Source organism: Misgurnus anguillicaudatus, chromosome 15, assembly GCF_027580225.2.
Source record: "Misgurnus anguillicaudatus chromosome 15, ASM2758022v2, whole genome shotgun sequence".
Lineage (NCBI taxonomy): Eukaryota > Metazoa > Chordata > Actinopteri > Cypriniformes > Cobitidae > Misgurnus > Misgurnus anguillicaudatus.
In genome coordinates, this window is record NC_073351.2 from 24,883,205 (window position 1) to 24,910,446 (window position 27,242).

A 27,242-nucleotide genomic window follows, 5' to 3' on the forward strand; every position below is an offset into this window, starting at 1 on the left:
GATATTTTTATATAATTTATATTATACATTTAAAGCTCCAAACGCTGTAGTAAAATAATACATATTTGAATTGCTTAAAATGAATAAATATCTACGTTAGAACTTTTATTTTGAAACTGATTCTCTCCAATATTCATGACGTTTAACCACCGCGACAGCGGGTTTGAAAACTTATAGCGTGGAAATAAAAATGACCACAGCACTTTTAAAGACCCTCGGTATATTAACCAAACCTGTCCGAGGTAAGAGAGAACATAAGTAGAATGTGTACATGTAGAAGTTTTTTTAAATAATAAGTTTAAATTATGATATTATACGTAGCGCTAACGTCACTTTCCAACTGTTTACTGTTGAGTCGTGTCTAGTAGTATAAGTTAGCTGTCTACACAACTTTTCTAGAAGCTCATTCAAGCGATGGCCAAAACACGCAAACGACACTTTTGTCAGCTCTTCAGAGAAACCTGTCTGAGCTTCATGAGCACCTGTTAGCGGGTGGAGAGCTGGAAGAAGCCCGTCAGCTGCTGGAGGAGGTCAGAAGAGAGATCACATGGGTGTGCAGTGATTCTGTTGACCTAACCTGGATCTTTGTCCAGGAATGTCTTCTCTTACTGCTATCGCTTGCGCGTCACCTCACCCATCTCCTTGAAGTCTTCCACCAAAATCCTGTAGTTCCAACACCTGGCACCCCTGAAGCTGCCCCACCACTATCTCCAGATGTGCTCAGTGTGGTCCAGCAGAAAATACTGGCCACTGTGCTGCAGTTTGTGGTCACATTGGGTCTCTGCCCATATTTGGCCCCTGGTGTTGGGGTGGCACTGGGTCTGAGGTCGACTTTCGGGGCCGAAGTAGAGGCAGCGGTGCGTCGTGATGTGGCCCCTGCAGTGGAACGTCGTTTACTGATCACTACTAATGTATTGCTGGAAGTTTCCAAGCTTTCGTCTCTAGCAACCCCTATTTTTACACGCCACCTGGGTGATATCATGGCGGCTCTGTGTCAGTTAGCATATCGACCTCATCGACCCGATGGAGATGGCACAAAGAACCATAAGGTTTTTATGATATTAAACAGATTAAATGTCTAATGTTATCACTTAAAGGAAAACACCACCATTTTACTATGTTTTTACCTCAATTTAGACAAATTAATACACACCTATATTTTTTAATGCGTGCACTTAATCTTTGTACAGTGGGTCGTGAATGTGTTAGCATTTGGCCTTGCCCAATTTATTCCTTAGGATCCAAACAGGGATGAATTTAAAAGCCACCAAACACAAGATTAAGTGCACACATTGAAAAAAAAATAGGTATGTATTAATTAATCTAAGTTGATGTAAAAACATAGTAAAGTATTAAAAAACAGTGGTGTTTTCCTTTAAATGCTTATGACCTTGTAGGTCCATGACTGTGATTCCCACAGTCATGGAAAGGCTGGGAAGTACAATATTAAACGTTTGCTTTCCAGGCCTGGAAAAGTCATGGACACAGGAATAAAGTCATAAAAAGTCTATATGTATATTATTAATGCTAATGACTTTTCCAGGCCTGGAAAGCACACTGTTTATATTAAATGAATATAAATAAAAAGTCATAAAGTCTATATCAGTGGTCTCCAACATGGCGCTTTTGGGAGTTGCCTTTTAAAGCACATTCTATTAATAGCCTCAATATATTTATTACATATTTTTATATTAGCTTTGCTTATAAAACATATCAACAGGTAAAATAAAATAAAATCTACAAATAAAACAAAAACGTTTTAAGTAGACTATATATAAAAAAGTAGCCCTCCAGATTGTTTTATCCATTGTGGTGGCCCTTGCTCACAAAAGGGTTGGAGACCCCTGGTCTATATAGTTAGCAAATATTTAATTTGGTAGAAATTATAATAAATATAATATTTTGTAAATACAAACATCTTAAATAGGCAGTAGAATTCAATGGTCAAGTGGTTTGGGAACCATGTAAGTTTACTATTGTCAATATAATTTGATTTCATATCGGCCAAAACTAATGATTAAATCCGTATCATCGCATACAACAGGGACTGACAGTAGACGAGCGCAAATCCTGCAAAGAAGCACTTCACAATCTTTTAGGAAAAGTGTACCAGCCAATCGTCATTAAGGAACTGCTGGTTCTCCAGGGTGGCCCTAAACAGGTGTGGTTTTCAATTTGTCTGCATTTAAATGTTAACATGTGCATAAACATCTCAATGTGAACCGGTGGTATACTTTGGTCTCCATGCTGTAGGCATCTTCAGTTTCCAAAGGTGTATGTGCTGGAGGTAAAGCTTTGACCCAGGCGCCCCCATGGCTGAGGCGTCTATGTGGACAGCTGCTTTCAGAGAGGTTAATGCAACCTCATGGGGTCCAAGCAGTGGTGAGGGGCATCCTAGAGAGTACTGGAGGTAAGAAGGAATGGAAAAGTTCAAAGAAACATCTATAGGTGTAAGATTACTAAATTGACACTGTTTGAGGGTATGAGTCAGTCATAGTAGCACTACGTATCCATTTACTTTTCATTATCTTAGTCTATGGTGTTTGTCCAGTAGTGTGATACTTGTTGGATGTTGGTGTAAAATGCATCATGGTTAGATCACTTGTTGTGCGGAAAATAATACAGTAAACTTGGAAAGGTTCGAGGAGGCAAAATCTTCCAAGCCATGATGTTTGTGTTAGAATGGTTGGATGAGTTAAAAATAGGATTAATGGAGACCAATATGCTAGTGAGTGGGAAAACATGTTTTGCATACACTATAAACAGCACAGGGCTATTCTGCGGTTATGTAATGTTTTTGAATGATGGTGGAAAGCATATAGTTTCATCCAGTATGTCACTAAGCAAAAAACCCAACCTTTTTCCAGTGTGTTTATGATCCCAGGGTATAAAAGTCTATTTTTATTACAGTTATAAACTTACAGCTTGTGCTTTTTACTAAATATTTGCCTGCGTTTCACACCTATGACCAGCAGATGGAGACTCTGACTGGAGGAAATGTGATGCCGTGGCCAAGATTCTTGCAGCCTGTCCTCAGCAGTCCCTCTCTGCTGAAAGTTACTACAGTCAAGTGTGCCCACAGGTAGACAAAGCCAATGTTTCTGTTATTAGACAAAGAGAAGTGAACTTATTACAGAAATATTTATTAGGGGCCCGAAAATAGTCCCCTGTTATTGAAAGTTACCAAGGGAACTACTTTTGCACTGCGTAGTATCATTGTGCCTCCTGCAGCCATGTTACGGCAGCAAAGTCCTTGATTATTACGCCAGAATGAGAGTATAGTTTCTAGCCATATCTGCCTAGAAAATTGCAATTTTTAATTTTTCATCGGTCATAGTACACAATGTAACTACAGAAGAGTCATGTTTTAAATAGGAAAAATATCAAAACTCTTATTATTAAGCGCGATGCTAATGGTCTAATCAGATTCAATTGATTATGCTAAGCAATGCAGAAAGTGATACAGCCAGACCCGCAGATCAGCTGAATGGATTCCAAAACCGTAAAAATCAAATGTTTAACTCTAGGGGAGCTGGAAAATGAGCATATTATCAAAAAAAAATGGAGTGTCCCTTTAAGGGGTTTTCCAGACAGGGTTTAGATTTAATTTAGGCCTTTGTTATATTAGAATATTTAAGGAGTTTTTAGAACCATACCTTGTGCGTCTTGAGACAAAACAATAGCACTGATAAATGTTAAGATATGTCAGTGCTAGATGTTTTTAAATTAAAGCAGTTCAAGCATGCATTTTAGTCTCGGACTAGCACAAGCCCTGTCCAGAAAACACGCCCCTACATTATGTAATAACAAAATACTGGGTCTTATAAAGATGTTATCATATTCTCCTAAAAAACTTACTATATAAAGAGTAATTGACGACGGGCCATTGAATCATTTGAAAATAACGCGCACACAATGTTGATTTAGGTTCTGGAACTTCTGCACTTCAAAGACAAACTGACTGCACAGCAGTTCCAGAGAGTTGCCACCAGGGCCGCGCTCACCATGGTGCAAGATCGGCCTGAGTTTGCACATCGTTTCCTCCTTGGTCCTCTATTCTCCCCCCTGCATCGCTGTACAGAAGAAACAGGTTGTTATATCTGTGTGTGTCTGTGTGTGTGCACTGTACTGAAAAAGGCATAGACCAGTGCAAACATGATTACAGTTACACATAATTGTAGTAACAACGCTATGCTGTAATGTAAAACATACGACAAAAAGACAGTGCAAACAGAAAACTTAATGATCAAACAGTTCATACAGACCTAGAAAGATCACATAATAGTGCAGTTATTGGATGGATAAGAAATAAAGTAAATTAAACAAAGAATGAGTTTTGCATTTTCCACAGAAGAAGGGGGAACTGAGGTAGTATGAACTAAGAGTTTACTCAAATATTCATTTGTTAAAGTCAGCTGTCATCTACACTTACATGTATCTCTGTATGCACACTCATTTCCATCATTAATAAGTCCAATAACTGGTGTCATATCAAAATTCAGGATATTGACATATGAGTCTGGAGAAGTGCAGTCATTTGTGCATATTGAGAATATTATAGGGGTGAGCACACACCCCTGGGGGACACCAGGGCTAGGGGTGCAAGTGCTGAATGTTAATGCCTCCAGTTTTATTTGCTGCGTTCTGTTGGTAAGAAAACTTGTATTCCAGTTGCAGGTGGATGTTTGCACAGAGAGTTTGTTGTGAAACCTGAATGATTGTATTTAAGTGATTGTATGTATGTGTATATGCATAATTGCTAATGTATACGGTTTTGTTTGTTTTGAATGCATTCACGTCTTTTACATGATCTATATTGCAGGAAATGACCCATCGCAGGATGCAGTGGAAGAGTGGGAACTGACACGCTGTATTGAAGATATATACAAAGTAAGAAATAAAGGCTTTAAATCCTTCAAGTCATCTTCGTTATCATCTTTGCATAATAGCACTACTTTCCTCAGATCTGTGTGGTGGGTAACAGTCCATCCAAAGTGCTGATGAAAGCCCTACAAGATGTCAGCCCAACCTTATTCAGCCTCTTTTGCTTCACAAAACACAATGTGTCTCATTTACGGTCAGTTTATATTTTAAATATTAAGATATTTTTAAGTTTGAAATGACTACAAGTGGTTGTTCCCTACAGAACGCCTTGCCACGAGATCCTTATATGGTGCCTGTCTCACTCGGAGCGTTCAGAAGCTCTTTCCCTGCTGAAGCGTCTGTGTGGCCTGATGGGAGAAGTTGGGGGAGTGAAACACGGCTTTCATTTCTCACCTGGGAGTGATGGAGGGGCCAAACTTAGTGTTGAAGAGCAAGTTAGGTGATTAAACAGGAACTGTAAGATAATATGCAATGCTTTGTAAAAGCATGTAAAATCATATTGGCTCTTGTTCTGGCAGTGATGAAGACGATGCGCTGTATGAGAAGGTCTCCGGCGAGCAGTGGAAAGTGCAGTGTCTGGTGGAACTGTTGGGAGAGATGAAGGACAATGATCTGCCTGGAGAGTTTTTCTTATTACTGTTGGAGGTACTGACCAGTACTGCCCAGATGTTTTTCAAACCTGTATGACTTTCAAACATACATTTTTGAAGACACCAGAGGCGATGTTATTAAAATATGGAAAGTCACCGAAAGGAGCTAATTATCTGTAATGTTTGTTATAAGAACCAGTATGTGGTGAGAACCAGTGGAAGAACTACAACAGAAGGTCACCTTAGTTTTAATTTTTGTCTGAATGGTTTCTTTAATAATCTTGTAGAATTTAACAGCTATGGCTGGTGAGAAGGAGAAAGAACAGGAAGTAGACACCTCATCCATGACCCTGCTGGAGCTGGAGCATCACCTGCTGGAGCGTGCGAGTGGTCACGGACAGACACTGGCCCTACTGCAGACACTGGCCATAGTGTGTGAAGGTCTTCCACATACACTACTGCTTCGCAAACCCACTCAGGTGTGATATAGAAGAAAAGAAAGCATGCATGGAATGATATTTAAACAAATGTGACACTGTGTGAAATTCAGGCTATAGTCTTGTTATCTAATTTTGAGATAACCGGTATTCAGTCAGGGGACCCTCTCTGTATGTAGATAAAAACAACTCATTCTAAGGCAATAAACACATAACGGTTCTTTATACAAGGTCTTTATACAGCCCTGATAATAAAGTTTTGTATATTAGTTTGCATTTCTGTCAATAGATCCTTCTAAAAATTACACACTGCACCTTTAAATCATGCACCTGCTTCCACTTTTAAATGCCTTCACTTCCAGAATTTTTGCAGATCAATTTATCTTTCTGCTAGGGTTTTTTTTTATAAGGAAAAATAGTGGAAATCTAAAAATATTTCAATCATCTCCTGAACAGATCTGTTTCATTATACCAGCGACAATAAGAATTTCCTCTCTGGTTCTTATTTAGGGCACATATACAAACCTCCCATGGCTTGTATTGGTGCATGTTTACATATATAAATTTGGCATATGCTTTTACCCAAAGTGTTTATAGTTCATTATAAGGTATATATTTTTTGTTAAAAGTATACGTTCCCTAGGCATCGAACCCATGACCTTTTGCCTCTCTCTCAAGGTCATATACCAATAATATTCTCTCTCTATCTCTATTTTTTTATTTATTTATTTTTCTACAGGTTGTTGGGTTTGTAGTGTCCATGCTACAGAGGGCATGTGTTGGTCTGGAGTGCGGTGCTGACAGTCCAGTAGAGAGCCAGACTCTCAGTATGGGAATAGGTCTTGTGGCCACTCTACTCTCTGGAGCTGCTGAGGTATACTATAGTAAACATACCATTGTCCATTATTCTGCTGTTCTCCTCTCCAGAAAAAAAATATCCTTGTTGCACTTAAAGTTTTTAGTTTCATTAACTTGAATTTATAATTAATTTCAACTTTATTGACCAGTAAGGAGTTGATATAAATTATGCAAAATATAGTTGAATTAGTTCACCCTAAAATGAAATTTTTTTATCATAAATCACTTACCCCAGTGTCGTTCTAAACCACCAAGTCCTCATTTTGTCATCAAAACACATCTTGAACACTTGAGAGGCTTCTGTCTGTCCCATAGACTTCAGTTTGATTTACACAATCAAGCCCAGAAATGAATAAAAGACATCGCCAAAAAGGTCCATGTGCAATAGTAGTTCCATAATAATATTTTGAAGCGACGAGAACACTTGTGTGTGCAAGTGCGCATTCATGAGCAGACTATGTATGGGGTGAATTATGTGCCAGAATTATACAAACAAATCCAGCATTTTGCAAACAAACTCAATCTGCTTTGCAAAGGGAAAACTCGACTCGCAAACAAACAGAAAACGCTTTGCAAATAATAAAGGCAATTTGAGAGAAAATACAGAGGTGTTACAAATATGTACTCTGTTTTGTAAATGTGAATAAGATTTTCTCACAAATGTGACCATGATTTTCTCACGGATGTGGCCATGCAATCCAAGACAGCGGATGTCACTGTTTCAACTTTTTCAGTCATTTTCAACTAGTCTCCCTGAAAAGCCCTGAATTTTAACTTGCATATCTACCCTGACAGTGGCAGCAACTGAATAAAGACATTTAATTTTTCGAGCTTCATTCTGTTAATCTCATTGAATTTATTGAAAGTGTTTATAATAATAAATGTTTGTTAATAGTAAACAAATTCTGTGTCAAGACATTGCATTCAACTTACAATGCTTATCAAAAGATGCAGGATAATAAATGAAATGATTTTTGAGAAAATCATGGTCACATTTGTGAGAAAATCATGGTCACATTTACAAAACAGTACATATTTATAACACCTCTGTATTTTCTCTCAAACTGCCTTTATTATTTGCAAAGCATTTCTGTTTGTTTGCGAGTCGAGTTTTCCCTTTGCAAAGCAGATTGAGTTTGTTTGCAAAAATGCTGGATTTGTTTGTTTAATTTTGGCACATAATTCACCCCATACTACAAAATTAGCTGGAAAGTAATTTGTGCATTTATACACGCTTTTTAAGTATTGCTTACAATGTTTGCATAATGGCTTAAATAAAAAAGGGGAAAAACAATAAAACATTGACAACTACATCAGCAGGTCACGTCAGCAGCATATGCCATAGTCCAGTGGTTTTCAAACTGGGGGCCGCGAGATGGTGCCAGAGGGGCCCCAGTTTTATGACATTTTATGAAATACATTAATTTATCATGAATTCTGTGTAATTAACCTAAAAAATAAGGCTACTAACCAAATGCACTACTTTTTTGTATAATTTAATGTTTTTTTCTTACTGAAATGGTGAGTTTTAGAAAAAAAATTTGTCACAAATTTTATTTGGGGGGCCGCGAAGGAATGCACGGTACACAAGGGGGGCCACACGCTGAAAAAGTTTGGGAACCACTGTCTGCTCGTGAATGCGCAGAACAAATTGTTGATTAAAATCGTTTGTTTTGTTTTCTTCACTTCATAGCATTATTATCGAACTACTGATGGCACATGGACCTTTTTGGCAATGTCTTTCATTCTTTTGTGGGCTTGATTGTGTAAATCAAACTGAAGTCTATGCGGCAGACAGAATTTTTATAATTTAGAGAAACTCCTAAATTAGTCAAAGAAAGTTGAAATTAATTGTAAGTTTAAGTTAATTAAACTAAAAACTTTTAAGTGCAACAATGAATTTTTATAGAATTTTTTGCTGAGTTTGATAATTTTTGTATGTTTTATATGTTTATGTTCAGATAAGTGCATGGCATGACTTCTTGTTAATTAACATTTTTTTGTAATGGATTCTGCCTAAAAAACTGTGTTTCTATATGGCCTGGGGGTGGAATTTAGAAAATTTTATTTGATGAATGTACGTGTCGAGAGCATTCAGTTACAATCATTATCATTTTTGACTGAGGTGGCATTTAGCGACTTTTGCATCTGAACTCTTCATATGTATATACAATATGGTTCATCAGAGTAAACTCTATGCGTGTTTTCCTCATAGCTGAGTCCAGATGATTACTTGTCCATGGCTGAATTGCTGCCTCCTCTGGACCAGATTTCCCAGCAGCACCCAGAGCCGGTCATACAAGAACTGGCCTCTGATCTGAGAGCCACCATCGCCACACATGGGGCGTACCGCCCCAATACCATTCCCACAGCAGCCAGACAACACAGACCTGCTCAGACAGCTAGTCGCAATCCAAACACCCATCCAACCAAACCATTGTCCTCCATACCCCACACTATAAGTCACAAGACATTGGCAGGGCAGCAAACCTCCACTCATTCACTCAGCTCTGAAAACAGACCTAGCCCTTTGGTTCCCACATCACCGACGTCCCATCCCAAACATGCAACAGAAACAGCACCCAGAGTCTCAACCCACAGTGCTGAACCAAAGCCTGGACATGCAGGTGGATCTGTCTTACCCAGTCAAGCTTTTTCAGAGTGCCTGTTGGAGGCCTATAACCCAGATGTGCCCACCAGAGCTGTCGCACTGCGCTCACTGACCCGCTTTTGTAGAGATGGAGATAAAGCAGCACTGCAGAACAAAGACAAACTGCTTACAGTAAGTATATATGTGTATATGTGATGTAAAGGGCTGAGCATTATTAGAATACAACCAGAATATACAGGAAATTTTACAACCTTTATAACCATTTCATTGCCATGAAAGTGAAATAACTGAAACTAAACATAACGTAAATTTACAAGAAAACATGTCAGATGCACCTTAAAGGTTTTGCATCTAAATTTCTCATAATATATTGATGATTCTCGGAAAATCCAGACTTAGAAGGTGTCCAGCATCAGATTTTTTTTAAAAGCCCTTGAAGCCAATTTTTTTGCACGTATAAGATTAAGGTCTGAACTTACTATAACCATTATTTTTAGAGGATTTAAAAAATATTTCCTATAGAATTATTTTCATTTTTTTAGATTATTATTATCAAAAATTATCATTACCGCAACATGATATTATATTAAATATATGCATTTACAAACTCATGTTTCGGTAATGAGAACTAAAAAGTTGTCTAGGTACTATGACAAACAAAATTGTCAACTTTTATCTGGAGAGAAAAAAATAAGAACTGCTTACCTGGAAGCCATCTTGAGTGTCACAGTCAATTATGTCAATTATGTCCCTTCCAACAATTTTTTTTAAATGTTAGTTCATTGAGGCTTAAACAATGATTGAAAATTGTTGCGGAGGATGAGAAAATTGTTCTTTGACACATTTATATTCCTTATTATTGTCTCTACATTTACCAATGATCACCAAATACCACATGTTTTTTTACTGTAAATGTTTATAGTATAACATGCACTGAAGCTTTTTACTTTTTAGGTTTTTTAATTATAAATATTCCCATGTCAAAGAACCCAATTTCAGTCACGGACACGTTGCGGTAATGAAAATTTTCTCCTTAAATGTGGAAAAAACAACAAAATTGTTTTGTATGAGGTCATTTGAAATCATGTGCAAAATAATACATGAAGAGATGTTTGTAACTGTATGTTTATTATTTTAACACTCTTACTTTGTATTTACTTTTTTTATCAAAATGTTTCATGACACCTCATAAGTCTAATTTCGCGAGAATCACCCATACATATATAAAAAATAATAATACTGCCAAAAATAAATACAACACTTACACCAGTATACATTATCTCGATGCTTAAAGCTAGGTGTCACATAAGCACATCTTTTGGTGTTATATAGACTCCTCGACCCTAGATGTAACCATTTGTGTGGTCAATTTATTTTCAGTGTTTGCTTTTCTCTTGTGGGCTCGTTTTAAGGATCGTCTGTGGCACCAAACCATGTTTTATAAATGAGCTGGGATGTTTGGTGTGTAAAAACCTCTTGCTTGAGGGCGTATGAAGACTCTCACGGGATCTAGTTATGATGATGAGGGTCTTACTCCAGTTTCTCATCTAATATTCTCTCTGATAAGAGCCTCCTCTCTGTCCAATCCTTCTTGAATACAACCAATTTACACAAACACAGAGAACCATGCTGACAGTCGCATAACATTCAGTGACCTACGAGTTACTCAGGGAACTAAATTGTGTGTTTTTCCTTAATTTGGACTAAGTTAAAAGAATCAAATATTCTATGTCTGCTTCTTATGTGTTAAATTCAATTCTTTAGTCTCTTTTAGTCAGCACTTCACTTTACATGAGCTCTTTTCAATTTTTTCAACCCACACAAATGTTTTAATTTGCATAACTGTAAATGTGTCAGGCCCAGAACAAATAGAAACCTTCAGAACTGTCAGAGATAATTAGACCTAGGAATGAATTGAGACTGTCCTAATTCTTTGCTAAGCTTTCAGTGATTTATTTCAATGCGTTTCAGATCTTTCTGGAGAACTTAGAACATGAAGAGTCTTTTGTCTATCTGTCTGCTATTCAAGGTAAGATATGGAAAGAAAGTGAACCAATTCAATCATTGTTTTAAGAATGACACCAACATAGACCCTTTAATGCACAACTGTTATTGCCTATCTGTTACAATGAAATTTGAAAAGCTTTGTCGATTTAAAGGTATAAACAGCTCTTGATGGAAAGCCTGTGTGGTCCTACCCTCTCTTTGCATTTGCTTACAAAATAAAGGCCTTCTGTTAAACATTTTGTCTCTTAAAACCGTGGTTCCCAAACTTGTTTATTCTGCGATCCACTTAGATAAGGAATAATTAACAACGAGCCATTTAATTATTTTAAAATAATGCATACCAAGTTTTTTTTATTATACCACGGGCCTGTTGAATGCTTTATTCTGATTGGTTGAGAAATGTTGCACAGGTGTTAATAATTTTTCTGTAAAACGCACACCTCACCTCAAATGTTTTAAAAATAGCCAGAGCAATGTTTGTGGGAACCATTGTATAAGCAGAATAATTGACTCCGGTCCTTTGAATTATTTGAAAATAATGCACGCCCGCGGTGTAACGCTTTACGTCATGCTGCATTACCACCTTGGGTGTGCATTATTTTTGAATAATTCAATGGTCCGTCGTCAATTATACCATACATAATTCAAAGGAGTCAATTATTCTGCTTATACCATGGTTACCACAGACATTGCTTTGATGATTATTTTAAGACATTTGACAGGTCAGGTGTTCGTTTATTGAAAAATAATACATACATGTGGAACATTTCTCAGCCAATCAGAATAAAGCATTTAACAGCCACGTGGTGTAAACCAGTATCCACCAAAATATTTTTTTATAGAAATATGCACAAAACATACAATGTAGCGTGATGTGAGACAATACATTTAAAAATACAAAAATAAATTTGTTTACTTTAGAAGACAGTTAGTTAATATTCTCATTGTCCTGACCCACACTTTGAAAATCCCCGTCTTAAAAAAACAGACCTTCAGTTTGTCATAATGAATAGACAAAAGTATGTGTTTCTATAGCTTTTGCTCTTTTATCATAGTTTGAATTTAAATCTAAATGGAATTTACTGTAACTTAGGAAAATGTTACTTATTTCATTCATATTATTTATTCATAATTAATATTTATTACCTATGTCTTGAGTAAAATCGGTAACACTTTACAATAAGGTTGTATTTGTTAAAGGGACACTCCATTTTTTTTTAAATATGCTCACTTTTCCAGCTCCCGTAGAGTTAAACATTTGATTTTCACCGTTTTGGAATCCATTCAGCTGATCTTCTGGTCTGGCGGTACCACTTTTAGCATAGCTTAGCATAATTCATTAAATCTGATTAGACCATTAGCATAGCGCTCAAAAATTATCAGAGTTTCGATATTTTTCCTATATAAATCTTGACTGTTTTGTAGTTCACATCATATATAAGAAAATTAAAAGTTGCGATTTTGTAGGCCGATATGGCTAGGAACTATACTCTCACTCCGGCGTAATAATCAAGGAGTTTGCAGTTGTAACATGGCTGCAGCAGGCGTAGTGATATTACGGAGCGCCCGAAAATAGTCCACTTGGTAACTTTCAGTAGCACATGATGTAACTACAGAACAGTCAAGTTTTAAATAGTAAAAATATAGAAACTCTTTGATATACGAAAACGTATTTTTGAGTGCGATGCTAATGGTCTAATCGGATTCATTGGACTATGCTAAGCTATGCTAAAAGTGGTAGCGCCAGACCCGGAGATTAGCTGAATGTATTCCAAAACGGTAAAAATCAAATGTTTTACTCTATGGAATGTGGAAAATTAGCATTTTTTAAAAAAAGCGTAATGTCCCTAACCCTGAGGACCCTGTCCCGGGTCCAAAATATTTTGACTTAATACAAAATATTCTTTTAATCTTTAATGGTCCGTCATGGACCCCCAGTAACACATATGAGATACTGTTTGAAAGCTTAGACTCTCTACTTTCTGCAGATATGCATCACTTTGATATATCTTTTACTGTAAGAAAGTTATTTACAATTAATTTACACTATCACCCCCCCCCCCATATTTTTTAATATAATTTAATATTCACATATTTCATATTTTCAAGTATGACAAACATGGGCAAGTATTGTATCAAATGAAAGCTCTCATTCTCAGGAATAAGACAAGAGTGTTATTTTTGATCTATTATCAACATTATCAACACACATCCAACAATCGTTGAATGAATAATAAGGTAAAAAATGGTCTTTTGTAAATGTATATGAAACTTGAGCGTGAGCTGCCTCAGATAGCACAGATAGCCACAAATGATACACCATCTTTTCTCTTAGGTCCTACTCTAAACAATGAGTCCATTCACAGCATTTTCTTAGGTTGTGTGCATGAATAATCCCTTGCTATTTATTATATGTGCAAAACAAAAAATTAATATTTATATGAAAAATGTATTTTTACACCCTTCAGTAAAATGAGAATAACTTTTGAATGCGACATGCTAAAGAGATCATTCTTTTTTTGGGTGTTTACTGTCTGCTGCTGGTAACAACCAGAACTGATCATCTGCAGTCTGCTAGAGCACACGGAACCAGAGTTATTCACTATCAAAAACAGTGTTTACAACATAAAAAAAGAAAATTTGGTGTTTCATCATATGAAAAACAACATAAATAACAATATTTGTCACATACAGCAGCTTTTTATGTAACTTCAAAGTGTTTTCTTTAAAATTTTATAAAGAAATTGCATTTATTCCACTGTATGTGGTTATGGGGACACTTCAAATGTTTTTAGGCAGAAATTGTATACAAAAAGGGTATTATTCCTCCCTTCAGTTGGAGTAAAATAACTTTTGCATATATTATGATAGAGGAAAAATTCCTTTTTCCTCTGTAAGCTGGCAATGACTGAAATCAAACAAAACTATCTGCAGGTAGCTAAGCCACCCAGGGCCAGAGTTATACACTTTCAAATAAAAACTTTAGAGAAAAAAACATCAAAAAGCGCCTATTTATTTTTGTGTTTATTAGAGGACTGACATCACATACAACCATGTTGAGCACTTTCAACAGTGTTTTATGTAATTTCAAAGGGTTTCCTGTAAAATGATACCAAACTTTTGTATGTAAACCTCTGCATGTGGGTATGGGTAGCTTTTGAAATTGGGTAGGCCAAATCCAGGCGAAAATCCCCAAAAATAGCTTCAGGGTGTAAGAAGTTAACATTAGTTAGTGCATTAGCTAACATGAACTAAAAATAAACAATACTACTGCATTTATTTATCTTACTTCTTGCTATGTTCAGCATTTACTAATACATTTTTTAATCATTTTTAAAGTTGTAAGTGTTATCATTAGTTAATGCATCAAGAACTAACATTATTAAAGGAATATTCCATTTTCTTTAAAGAAAAATCCAGATAATTTACTCACCACCATGTCATCCAAAATTTTTGATGTCTTTCTTTGTTCAGTCGAGAAGAAATTATGTTTTTTGAGGAAAACATTGCAGGGTTTTTCTCATTTTAATGGACTCTAATAAAGCCCAACATTTAACACTCAACTCAACACGTAACAGTTTTTTTCAACAGAGTTTCAAATGACTATAAAGTCCATCAAAATGAGAAAAATCCTGCAATGTTTTCCTCAAAAAACACAACCTCCCCTCGACCGAACAAAGAAAGACATCAACATCCCGGATGACATGGTGGCGAGCAAACCATCTGGATTTTTCCCCCAAGAAAATGGAATATTCCTTTAAAGATAAATAAATGCTTAAAAACTATATTTTTATATATAATATTTCCTTATTAATCACATTATTAATAAAGAAATAGTAATTTTTTATTTAGGTTTATTGGAATCACCTCTTTTGAATTTACTCTATAATGTTAGTTGTGGAGGAGTATTTTGTGTCTTTTTGAGAGATCTGCATAAATAACTAGATCAGCCTCCGGTTGTTTTAGGAGCAACTTTCAATTTCAGAAGGATGCTGGTTCTTTTTCTAAAAACAGATTTAGTTTTTTTTTAGGTCAAATTCTCCCACAGTTTCTGCAACCAACATGATCTCGGTTCACATCTATAAATGGTCATACAGAACTATCTCAACTTAGTCAGCCATACTAAGAAAAGCTTAGTTTACATCTCAACCTCAGATAGTCTGTTGTTTTCTTTTCCAGTCTTAAAAAGAGTCTGTTAAGCTTTCAGTCTTTATTCATCATGCCTCTTTTATCTCTCCTCTGTATGCAGGGTTGGCAGTGTTGGCTGAGTTTTACCCTGAGCAGATCCTGCAGAGATTGCTGGCAGAGTATCATACCGGGCCGAGAGAAGGTTCCCCAAAAAGACAGTGCTCTCTAGAGACACGCCTCAAAGTGGGCGAGGTTTTAATGAGAGCCAGCAGGGCAATGGGTGAGTCAGATCTTACTGGTAAGATCTTTCTATCTGTCTGGTTCTTTCTTTCTTTCTTTCTTTCTCTCATTCCTAGCAGAAAAGTGTGCACGTCTTCATTGTGTCTCAAGATCAGTGAGTTTGGATCTGAGGCTTGTTGTCTTGGCCCGACTCCTTGACATTGACCGAAGAAGCTCTCAAAAAGCCTAGCAGCTGCTACAGTCAGCTGAATGCTCACAATGAATGTCAGAGCTCCGCGTCTGATTCGCACACAGCAGGGTGCATCACTCACTTTACCGGCACACTTGAGCTCAGATTTATATCTAATGAGCCAATGATTTCTGTCGTTGATGTTATAAGTGTGTTTAAGCTTGTAATATCGAAACGTCAGACGGCATTTAGTTGTTTCATAATGATCACTTCCAGTCTGTAATTAAATCAATCCTCACTTTGTATAAATGTGGCACTGGTTTCTAATTAAACACGTCTCTTAATAGGGGGCTTGAACAGATGGCCACAGTTAACAAGAGGCATACGATGAAAGAAATGGATATTGCACCTTTTCTCGCCCCTTTCACTTTCCCCTAAAAACACTTTTTTCTTTTCAAAGATTAAGTCGAAGCTGTTAAGCCTATTTGATGTGTACAGACGATTGGTCATTTAAACAAGTGGGCATTGATGTCTCAGTAGGTCCTGGTGCATTGGTTTTGAAAGGTTTTACACAGTTTGAATGATATTAACTGGGCTTTCTCTGGGTTGGCCAATAAAATCAGTGGTGGGGATTGGAATCAGGCCCACTAGACCCACCTGCTGTGTAAATGCAGGATTCAATAGTAATGTTTTTGGTGGTCTGACTGTGAGAGTAATTTAGATTTTGTACTAGTACTGCTAATATTTTTACTTCAGATAAAGTTTTAGTTTTAGCAGCATATTTTATATACATCACAAAGAAATTCCTACATTGCTTTTATTGGTTTTTATTTTATTCATTATTTGTTTGCTATAAATTGAGGAATTATAGCTGTTTTGCAACTTTATGCCAACTGTAAATTCATAAGCACATGTTTGCTGGAAAACCATGGCAAATGTTGATTATGTAAGGAATAATGTATAGTCAGCCGGTCAAAATGCGGATAGTCTTGCATCACACTGAAGGGGCTTATTTCTAGTGCTGCCTCACGATTAATCGCAACTAATCGTTTGCAGAAAATCTTTTTTTAACATAATATATGGGCATGTGCTGTGTATAATAATTATGTATATATAAATATATTAGGGATGCTCCGATCAATGCCGATCTCCACTAATAATACGTGGCCGATCACTATTCTGAATCGGACATCCGATCTTATTACAGCTATTTCATGTACAACGGCTTCTGATCAGTAAGTCCTTATCGATCTAAAATCACTGTTAGTTTGAGTCGTTTATAACATGCATTTGAAAAAGCAAAACTCATCAAACATAATTATTAAACATATTCTTTATTATCATGAAAATACCTGAAAAGGTTTGAAGAACAGCAATATAAATGTATCCTTCAGCCATTTCATGGAGCTGCGTGTCATCACAGTTGCATGTGTATTGTTCTTCGTCTACAGCGCATTTTGAGTTTCTGCACGAGAGCGCCCCCTGGCTTTTGGATGTAGCGGCATTTCACCGTAATTCATTGAGAAACATGGCAAGCATTATCGGCCAATCGATCGGAGCATCCCTAAAATATATAAATATGTATAAAAAATTAAGAAAAAATATATTTGTATAATAAATATTTATTTATAATATTTTCATTTATATATAATATTTTTATTCTGCAAATGATTAGTCGTGACTAATCGTGAGGCAGCACTACTTATTTCACAATAACAACCAGCTGCCTGTTATCCTGCTTATTACATGTCTATTTACCTTAAAACTAACGCAAGGGACATTCAATATTAATTTGAAATATTTTATTAGCTCATTTTTAACAAATGCAGGCCTTCTGCAAGGAAAACTCATTAACTTTCGGTTTTAAGATAAGACTTTTAAATGTTACAAATCCACAATTTGGTTTAATTATTTGTCAATTTAATGTCATGTATATTATTAAGCATTTTTGTGTAATATTAAACTGTACCTGTCAAAATGATTTGCAGCTGGGTTGTTTGTGGTAACCGTGGTGTAAGAGGAATAATTGACTGTGTGCATCATTCAGTCCCTCCAGAAAAAGCGATAATGCGATCGCATGATTCAATGCATAATCAGTCCACATATTTATGCGGGGCTTGCATGATTTCATAATCCCTGCATTTTCATAGCAAAAAGTCATATATATCTTAGCAGAAAGTAAAAATGTTGCATTTACTTTACACAAGAGCAGCCATGTCCCCTGTTGTCATGGGAACGTTAGGAAGTGACGTAATTACGCTACATGAACATCAGTCAAAAGCTGCAAACAACTTTTGCAAGTTCACACAGTTTTTGCAAGTTCCCGCAATTTCATCACATATAATTGCATAAATATCCGCATATTCCATTGCTTTTTTTTTAAATAACCGTGCCGCAAGGATTTTTGCCCGCAACAATCACAAAAAAACTCTGCGTTTTTCTGGAAGGACTGATTCTTTTCTAATTATTTAACAGCCCGTCTTCAATTATTCCTTACCTAACAAACATGCAAATTCGCGACCGTCCAATCAGAATCTAGCATTTTGTGCCGTGTAATAAAAGTTTTTAATCCGTTTAACTTAATGCTAATACGGTAACTCATTCTCTTAGTTTCAATGATGCAAGTCACATCCATTTTCTTTTTCTGAAGCCCTGCAATGCCAAACAAGTCATATTTTCTACTTTCATCATTAATCTCTCAGGAAAAAACGAATGGTTCTTAATACCTATTAGTCTGAGGATTTTTGTTCTGGTCATAGCCCAGATAGTGTCCTTTCTAGTTCTTTCATGAGCCAAGAAATCTCAGTTTAGTGACTGTCCTCATCCTGTAGGAACGTGGTTTGGTCTTACTCAGACTTTCACACCAAGATGGAGAGATTGAAAGAAGAGTGGCAAGTTCAGCTGTGTGTGTTCATAGTATTCAGGCTGGACAGCCCTTATTACCTACAGTATATGTTAGTTCAATGAATATAAGTGTTTGTATTCTAGCATAAATTATTAGTTGTTTTAATTCTGACACGTACTTGTTTCAGGTGACTTGGCACCACACTATGGCCGGCAACTTGTTGGGGTTTTCCTGAATGGCACGCGGGATGAGGACAGCAGTGTGCGTGCCAGCAGCCTCTCCAATCTGGGAGAACTGTGCCAACTACTCAACTTCTCCCTTGGACCGCTGGCACAAGAGGTAGTGGATCTCAAAGAATTAAAAGCCAAATAAACCAGTGAAGCCAATGAGAAGTTAAATTTGTTATTTGCTATGCAGGGCTCCAGACTGCCACCAAAATTTGAGAGTGTGCCACTGAATTTTACATCCAGTCGCACATGTGCGACCAGTAAATTTTACATCTATCATCAAAGTATTTATTAGTAATACAGTGTATTACTTAGTAGAAATGTGAATATTTGGTTAGCATGTTGATTTACGGTATGTGCCCCTAAATTTTCTGGTTGCGCCCCTAAAATTTTCAGTTTGGGGCCACTGTGCTCCTAGTGAAAAAAGTTAGTCTGGAGCCCTGCTATGCATCATTTAGACTGTATTTATCTTAGCACAGTTTTTTCTGTGCGTGTGCATGTGTGTCTCTCTTTACTTAATCCTCTTCTACTGTGCTGATATAATTTTCTACTAGTGCAGATGGGCCATATACAGTATGGATAAACTCAAACCTCTAGCTTCAGTTACATTGATTTGTGTGTTAAGCTCAATCAATACCTTAGCTACAAATCTTCAGCATGTAGAAGTGCATTTTGTGCGTGTGTGTGTGTACAAGGTATCATATTAATTATAGTGATCTCAAACTGTTCACTGTTATAACGGTGTTATAACCAAATTGCAATTGTAATATTTGCATACTTAACTGTGATTATTCTTGTCTTAAGTCAAGTTTTATACTAATTTATAATTGGTCACCTTATTGCATGATTTGATGCACCTATGGCTTTGTTCATTCTCATGCACGACAGCCAAGAAGCAGTGTTGTGTCCTCAGGGGCATGACAATATCAAAGTATATGTTTTTATCTGTATGCCAGTACCTGCAATCTGTGTTTTTTTTTCATTGGTTGTGCACGTATGTGCTGGATGTGAGAATCTACTGTACGGGGGCCAAGCGGCCTCATAAGTCTTCATGAATAAGCATCTCTGTCACGGTGACTAAGTAGACTGCTTATTCATGAAAGATCCTGCCTGCAACAGGGCTCTCCCTGCCAGTTTATCAACCTTCTGTACATGTTTAAACATCCATCGACAGTCTGCATTGACATAAGGATAAACTAGCACAGCATTGCAGATCTATGCACACCGCATTTAGAAAATGTCTTGTGTTTTTGACCTCTGTTTGTGTGCTGGCTCTTTCAGCTGAGCATTTGTCTCACCGCCCTGATAAAGACGGACAGAGAGGCAGAAGTTCGAAGGGCTGCAGTCCATGTCATTGCTCTGGTGCTTAAAGGCCTCAGTGATAAAACCACACAGGTGAGTATTTGTGGTTACATGTGATCAGGTGAACATGATCATGATTAAGTTTATGAACACACTTTGATGTTTGCTTGAGAAACCTTAGTCGAAGCTAAGTTTGGAGTAATTAAAATTGTAATAGTTTGGAATCAGCCTGATCTCACAAACTTCCGTGTTATAGTCACAGAATATTTTGCTTATTTATCCATGTCATTGTCACAGATCTCTGCATTTTTCCGTGTCCGTACCACGGACTTTCTGTGTCAGTTTCACGTATTGGTTACTCAATTGTTTTTCCTATTTCTTACCATTGTCGCTTGGGTTTGGGGTTAGAACGACTTTCTGTTACATAACCCAAACCCAACTCTAACCCTAACGCCAGGTGACAATTGTTTAAAAATCAGGAAAAAAAATAGTATAAACCAACAGTTAAAGTGACATCCTAACCCAAACCCCAAATCTAACCCCAAACCCAAGCGACAATAGTTTACAAATCGGGGGGGAATATGAGTAACCAATACGTGAAACTGACACAGAAAAGAAAGTCTGTGGTACGGACACGGAAAAATGTGGAGATCCGTGACAATGACATGGATAAATGAGCAAAATATTCCGGAAGTTCGTGAGATCTGGGCCGGGTTTCCCGATAACGATTGAACTTAGCTCTTAAGAGCGCTTTCTACGAGCTACTTAACGAATATTCGTTGTTCATTTACGTGCGTTTCCCAAAGATGCACATTTAACGATCGCTCGCAACTGGGTTTTAAGTGCTACTTACGAGTCGCTATCCCTTTGTCAAGTGCTGAAATGTCACCTATAGAAAGACTCGAATTTGTAGCAGAAGCTTGTTTAGGCTAATGATCTTCAGCTGATGTGCACTAATGTTTTTTTTTTATAATATTTTTCATTATTGTTTAATGACTAAATATTATAAAATTTAGTCATTAAACAATTATTTGTTTAAAATTATTTTAATGTTTTAATAATTTGTGCATAATGAAATATTCTTTCCGTATTTAGTTAGGACTCGTCCCACTGCAAAATGCCTTCTGCATTTTATGTAATAGTTTAGATTATTATTTTTTTTTTATTATCTATGTTTATTTATTATTAGGGATTATTGCATTGTACAGTACATAATGGTTTCCTTAATCAGATGCCATTTTACTTCAAAACAATTTTTTTTTTACTGTAGATTAATTATAGAAGCAATTGGTAGGAACCATTTATCAAATTAATAGTACCAACTATTACCAAAATTATAATTTAATTGTAATTTAAATTTGATTTCTCATTTTAATTTTTTATATATTATATTAAAGTAATTTAAACAAATAAACAAAGAAGAACCCAATAAATAAATATACATTATCGTCATTGCAGGAGTGCAATTTGCTGGTTGTCCTGCAGGTGACCTTGTAACTCTGTTGTGTTACGATGCACTTATGTATGAACGATTACTCCAGAGCACTCGTAGATCTACGATGATTTTCAAGTGCTACTGAAGTTACGAAGCTTTTGGGAAACAGGCCGAAATTTTACGATGATTCGTACGATCATTTTTACGATCAACTTAGCCTTACGATGCTTTCGGGAAACCCGGCCCAGGTTGTTTGGAATGCAGCCTTCGGAGGATGAAGCATCTATTGGGACGCAGCTCATTTCAGACTGGTGTGAAGGTCCGTGAAAAATTTGGTAGATGTAACTTGGAAGCTCGAGAAGTTAGATACAGACATTTTAGTCTCAGAAGAAAGAAGTTATTTAAATAGAATATTAGGATGTTAGCTACATTAAGCCAACATATTGAGTTTATATACAAAAAAAAGTTTGTTGGGTTTCTCAAGTCAACAGAATTAATTCATTAATTTAATCTCTTGTCAACATGATAATAAAAAGTTTATGTCAAACAGCTGTATGCTGGCTTTTTCTTGTCAGCATAATAATACTAATAATGAGTTGAAATCAAACAACAGTATGTTGGCTTTCTATGGTCAAAAATGATTTTTATTACTTTCAACATATAAAGAGTGTTATGGTATTAAAGTCCTTGTTTATAAAAGCAAACCTCAAGTGTAAACAGTAAATGGTAAACAGACAGGGTAATCATACCAGGTTTACAATGTAAATCTTATTTAATACAAAAGCTACTGCGTATGCATGCTAACACATTTGGCATTTATTATATTTACTCGGGTGTCGTCCAGTTTTGACATTTACTAGATTTACTCGGGTGTCGTCCAATTTTGACATTTACTCTGTTGGCCTTTATTGTAAATGAATGACATTCAACATCTGGATGGATGGATGGATAAAAGGTGGATAGATAGATGTCAAAATATGTGTTCGCTTTGTCAAGTGAACCATGTGCATCATGCGTCATTTCAAAATATGTGCCTGCTGCACAAGCGTCAAAAGGGTTTATGATAAAAGAGACCCTTAAGTTAGGTTCACAAAATACTCGCAAGACGCTAACTTAACACTAAACTCTGATTACACGTGACATTAAGCGAGTGCGAGCGACTCTATTATAAACCCCATTGGAAGCGTCTGCAGAAGGCACTTATTTTGACATGACAATTGATGCACATAAGATCATGCACTTGTTTTACCAGTCTGTTTTTGAGAGCTTGATAAGATATGGTATCACCGCATGGTATGGTAATTTGACTGTCCAGCTACAATCCAGGTTAGGACGTCTGGTGCACAATGATTTTAAAATTAAAGGAGGTGAGGAGAAATCGGTACAAGAGTTGTTTGATGCCGCCATTTTAAACCATGCCAAGAAAATTGTCGAGGACGAGACTCATATCCTGAAGGATAATTTTAAATTACTACCATCTGGAAAGAGATACAGGATCTTGATGAGCAGGTCAAATCGATTCAAACATTCATTTGTTCCCACTGCAATCAAAGCTTTAAACAGAGGAAAAATACTGTGAATTGCCACTGAGCTTTTATGTATTTATCTTTTATTTATGTGTTTTTAATGCATGCTGTATTATTATAAGGTATGTACTGACTTACATGCTGTCTAAGACAAATTTCCCAGCGATGGGACTAATAAAGTGTAAAGTAAAGTATAAGTTTACATAACGACCCGAACACACATTTTGAACACATGACGAGCTCAATGCATTTTGTGACGTGCTTTGCATTGTGCGCCCTCGTAAAAGAAGTCACCGGGCGTTACTGTATTTAACTAAAAATGCTTTTAAAGACCCCCCCACATTGATTCAATGGATTCAATTGTTAATGTTAAATTATTCAAAAGACATTCTTTAAAAAAAATCTGAATATGAAATTTTCTTAGTTTTAAGTAAATACGTGTCATTTATAAAGTAGGATGTTAGGTCTTTGGATTTAGTGCTGTAGATTTCAACACATTTTCAATGGGAGGAATTCTTTCAACATCTGGAGTGATGAGAAGCACTTGTCATTTTCTACTCTCTTATTTTAGAGGTCACCTTCTGTATGAGACGACAAATTCTCTGTCTAATCATCGTGATTTCCAGACGTTCTCATTCCCACGCTCTGATGACTTTCCTTATAGTTAGCTCCTAGAAGTCTATTAGGGTAAGTCTATCTAGCTTAGTTGGTAGAGCATTGCATCAGCAACGCTAAGGTCATGTGTTCAAATCTCAGGGAACTCGTACTGAAATCAAGTCACTTTAGATTAATGTATCTGCCAAATACATATCAGTGGGCTGCAACTTTAGGGGTTGTTAGGGTCTGTTTATACATGGCATTATGATGCACTTTGGTCAATCTGATCACAAGTGTACGAGAAAGAAACACGTTAACACCTGTTATTTTAATCTGTCTCTCTTGTACACTTTTAACCACTTCTGTCCTCCTGATTATTGAGGGGGTGGTCTGTGGGCGAGCCCCTCTGCTTTCGTTTAAACATGAGCGGGAGAAATTATGGGTTTAAGTTGACATGTAAGGGATAATGTAGAGGCAGCCGGTAGTTATCGGGAAATAAGCCCCGACAGTGTGATCAGGACCCGAAGCGGAGGGTCTTGTATCACACTGAAGGGGTTTATTTCCCGATAACTACCAGCTGCCTCTACATTATCCCGCTTATTACACAGCTAATTGCCACATAAGAAAAAAACGGGACATGAATATGAATTTGAAACATTTTATTGGCATATGTGTTTTAAATTAACATTTTTATCCTTCCGCGAAACTTTGCACAGATGCATAAAATGATCGTAATACCTTATTAAGATCCTCTGCTTCATACTTGTCTGTCTCCATTTTTTTCTCTTTTAGCCAGTCTTTGAGAAGTTTTAATGCCCATTCTGTATTTTTTTTTGTGTGTTGGCTTTGTAGCTGTCATGCTCTATTTTGTCAAGTTCAATAAGCTCGCTTTTTTTTCCGTACATGTTAAAATTAATGTCAAAATTATCCATTCTTAATTGTGGTTGTCCAGTGTTTGTCACAAGATGGCGCCAAACAGTAATCTTTATTGGCGCGGAGCGATTTAAATCTTACAAGTAGTACCGGCTATGCGTTATTACTTTGGAGCGGTTATTATTTGAAAAGAACGAACCTGCAAATGTCTCAACTGACCAATCAGAATCAAGTATTCCAGAGAGCCGTGTAATAAGCACTAATAATAGGTCAGAGGCTTGTGTTGTTAGTAAATGTTTTGTACATGCATATACAGTATGTAAAAGCTTTCTCTGATATTTCAGAGCAGTCAATGAAATAAGCTCACCCACTTTCACATGCTTGCAAAATGAAAGAGGCGGAGAGCAGCTTTTATCAATAAAAACCTAAAGATAGCGCTGTACACTATCAATCTAAATATTGCCAAATAAAGTCCTTAGCACTGCATCCACTTGCAAAAAATAAAGTTTTGATATATTTATCGTACGAAACACTACCGTTTTTAAATATTTTACTATGTTTTTACTTCAACTTAGACGAATTAATACATACCCATCTTTTTTTATGCATGCACTTAATCTTTGTACAGCTCGTCATGAATGTGTTAGCATTTAGCCTAGCCCCATTCAGTCCTTAGGATCCAAACAGGGATGAATTTAGAAGCCACATTACATGAGTAGTTACATAAGTAAGTATGGTGACATAAAATAAAAAAAATTTTTAAGAAAAAGATATTTTTAAGCAGATAAAAAATTAGAACTATATTGTATGGCGGAGGAGCACTTGGTTTGCTGCACTTCGACCTTGGGTGCAGTAATATTGACGATGAGTGAGAGGGGGATTAGTCAGGAGTGATGATGTTGCTGCACGCCAAGGTCGGGGGGCTGCAAACTAGGTGCTCTTCCGCCATACAATATAAGTTTCATTTTTTATCCACTTAAAAAATCGCAACGTTTTATTTTGTGCCACCATACTTACTTGTGTAACTACTATGAAACAGTCTTTAAATAGAGAAAACATGGAAGTGTTTGGTGGCTTCTAAATTCATCCCTGTTTGGATCCTAAGGAATGAATGGGGCTAGGCTAAATGCTAACACATTCATGACACGCTGTACAAAGATTAAGTGCTAGCATTGAAAAAAGATAGATATGTATTAATTCATAAGTTGAGGTAAGAACATAGTAAAATATTGAAAAACGGTGGTGTTTTCCTAAAGAATATCTTCATGTAACATGATCTATACATAATAATAATGTTTTTTGGCATAAAAGAAAAGGTAATTTTCAAGATAATTTTGACTGATACAATGTATTGTTGGCTATTGTTACAAATATATCCATGCGACAAGGTCACAAATGTGTTTATACTTTTTTTAACATTTGAATCATTTTTATTTCCTGACACAAAAGTCCTTCTTTAAACCAACATGAGCTAAGCCCGTGACCTCAGTGCTAATGCCAATGACCTTTTATACTTTTGACCCCCTGATTTACATTGTGAGTCGTGACCACCCCAGTTAGTACCCAACCCTTTAAATATTTGTACTTGGATTGTATATAGAGCAAGTATTGGCAGACATTTAACGCTGTCCCCTGTGTGGACCTTTGGGCTGGTCCGGGTTAAGAGTTGCCCACTCGGTAATGACATCTGTAAATTTGGTCTCTTAGGTTTCCCAGGATTCAGGATGACAGCGGCCCTTCTGGTATAAGAAATGGTGGTTACTTAGTACAGCTGTTGCAATAAGTAATGACATGGCTTGTCCAGGTGAACCATAATAAGCCAAAACAGCTGACTGTTCACAAAAACGTGTTTCCTGTGTCCTACTGTGAGACATGTATACTGTATATATTATTTAATTTTCTTCATGTATTTTTATCTTCTATACTATTGTACTGTAACTCATCTGCTTACAACGCATTTTCATTGTCTTCATCTATTCTGTATTTCTCAGGTACTTGGGGATGTTTTACTGGAGTTGTATCGGGCTTTGAAGTGGGTGGTCCGGTCAGACCCTGATGATGTGGCCGTACTCCACGCCCAGCTCGCTCTGGAGGAGCTGGATGACGTCATGAAGAGGTTCATCTTCCCTCAGCAGAAACTTGAGAAAAAGATTGTGGTTCTTCCTTGAAAGCACTCCAGTACTTACATAATCCTCCTTACAGACAGACGACTGAATAATTTATACCTTGTAGTAAATGAACCTTTTTAGGGTTTTTACCATGTTTTCATAATAAAAGATAGAAACCTGTCTGAGAAATTGAAAAAGTAGCCTTTTGTTGTCAGTCACATTGAGGTTTGAGCGTTGCCAAAACTTGATATATGTTTCTGCGAACACCCTCTTCCACTTTGTTCAGCACTGGTAATAAAATGCCTGTTTTCTTTTATGCAGTGTTTGCGGTACATATAAAGACGACTGGGTCATGACATCATTGTAAGACACGACAGGATAGTTATTCATTCGCTTTAACCCCCC

The 27,242-nt window shown here is 36.6% G+C and overlaps 1 protein-coding gene across 3 annotated transcripts; it reads left to right on the forward strand.

The window, feature by feature from the left end:
* Window positions 1-118: 118 nt before the first annotated feature.
* tango6 (transport and golgi organization 6 homolog (Drosophila)) lies at window positions 119-27,017 on the forward strand. 3 transcript variants are annotated; one of them, XM_055174514.2, is made up of 18 exons: window positions 119-242; window positions 400-1,049; window positions 2,045-2,161; window positions 2,254-2,410; window positions 2,973-3,082; window positions 3,928-4,090; window positions 4,823-4,890; window positions 4,965-5,077; window positions 5,147-5,323; window positions 5,403-5,529; window positions 5,762-5,953; window positions 6,651-6,785; window positions 8,985-9,551; window positions 11,352-11,409; window positions 15,637-15,795; window positions 18,957-19,108; window positions 20,278-20,391; window positions 26,721-27,017. In XM_055174514.2, exons 1-18 carry the CDS (start codon window positions 191-193, stop codon window positions 26,895-26,897), a joined length of 3,288 nt encoding a protein of 1,095 aa, XP_055030489.2. In that variant the 5' UTR covers window positions 119-190; the 3' UTR covers window positions 26,898-27,017. The 3 variants fall into 3 exon arrangements, with proteins under 3 accessions (XP_055030489.2, XP_055030490.2, XP_055030491.2); XM_055174515.2 differs by having other exon boundaries at window positions 2,976-3,082; XM_055174516.2 differs by having other exon boundaries at window positions 142-242; window positions 403-1,049.
* Window positions 27,018-27,242: the final 225 nt, after the last annotated feature.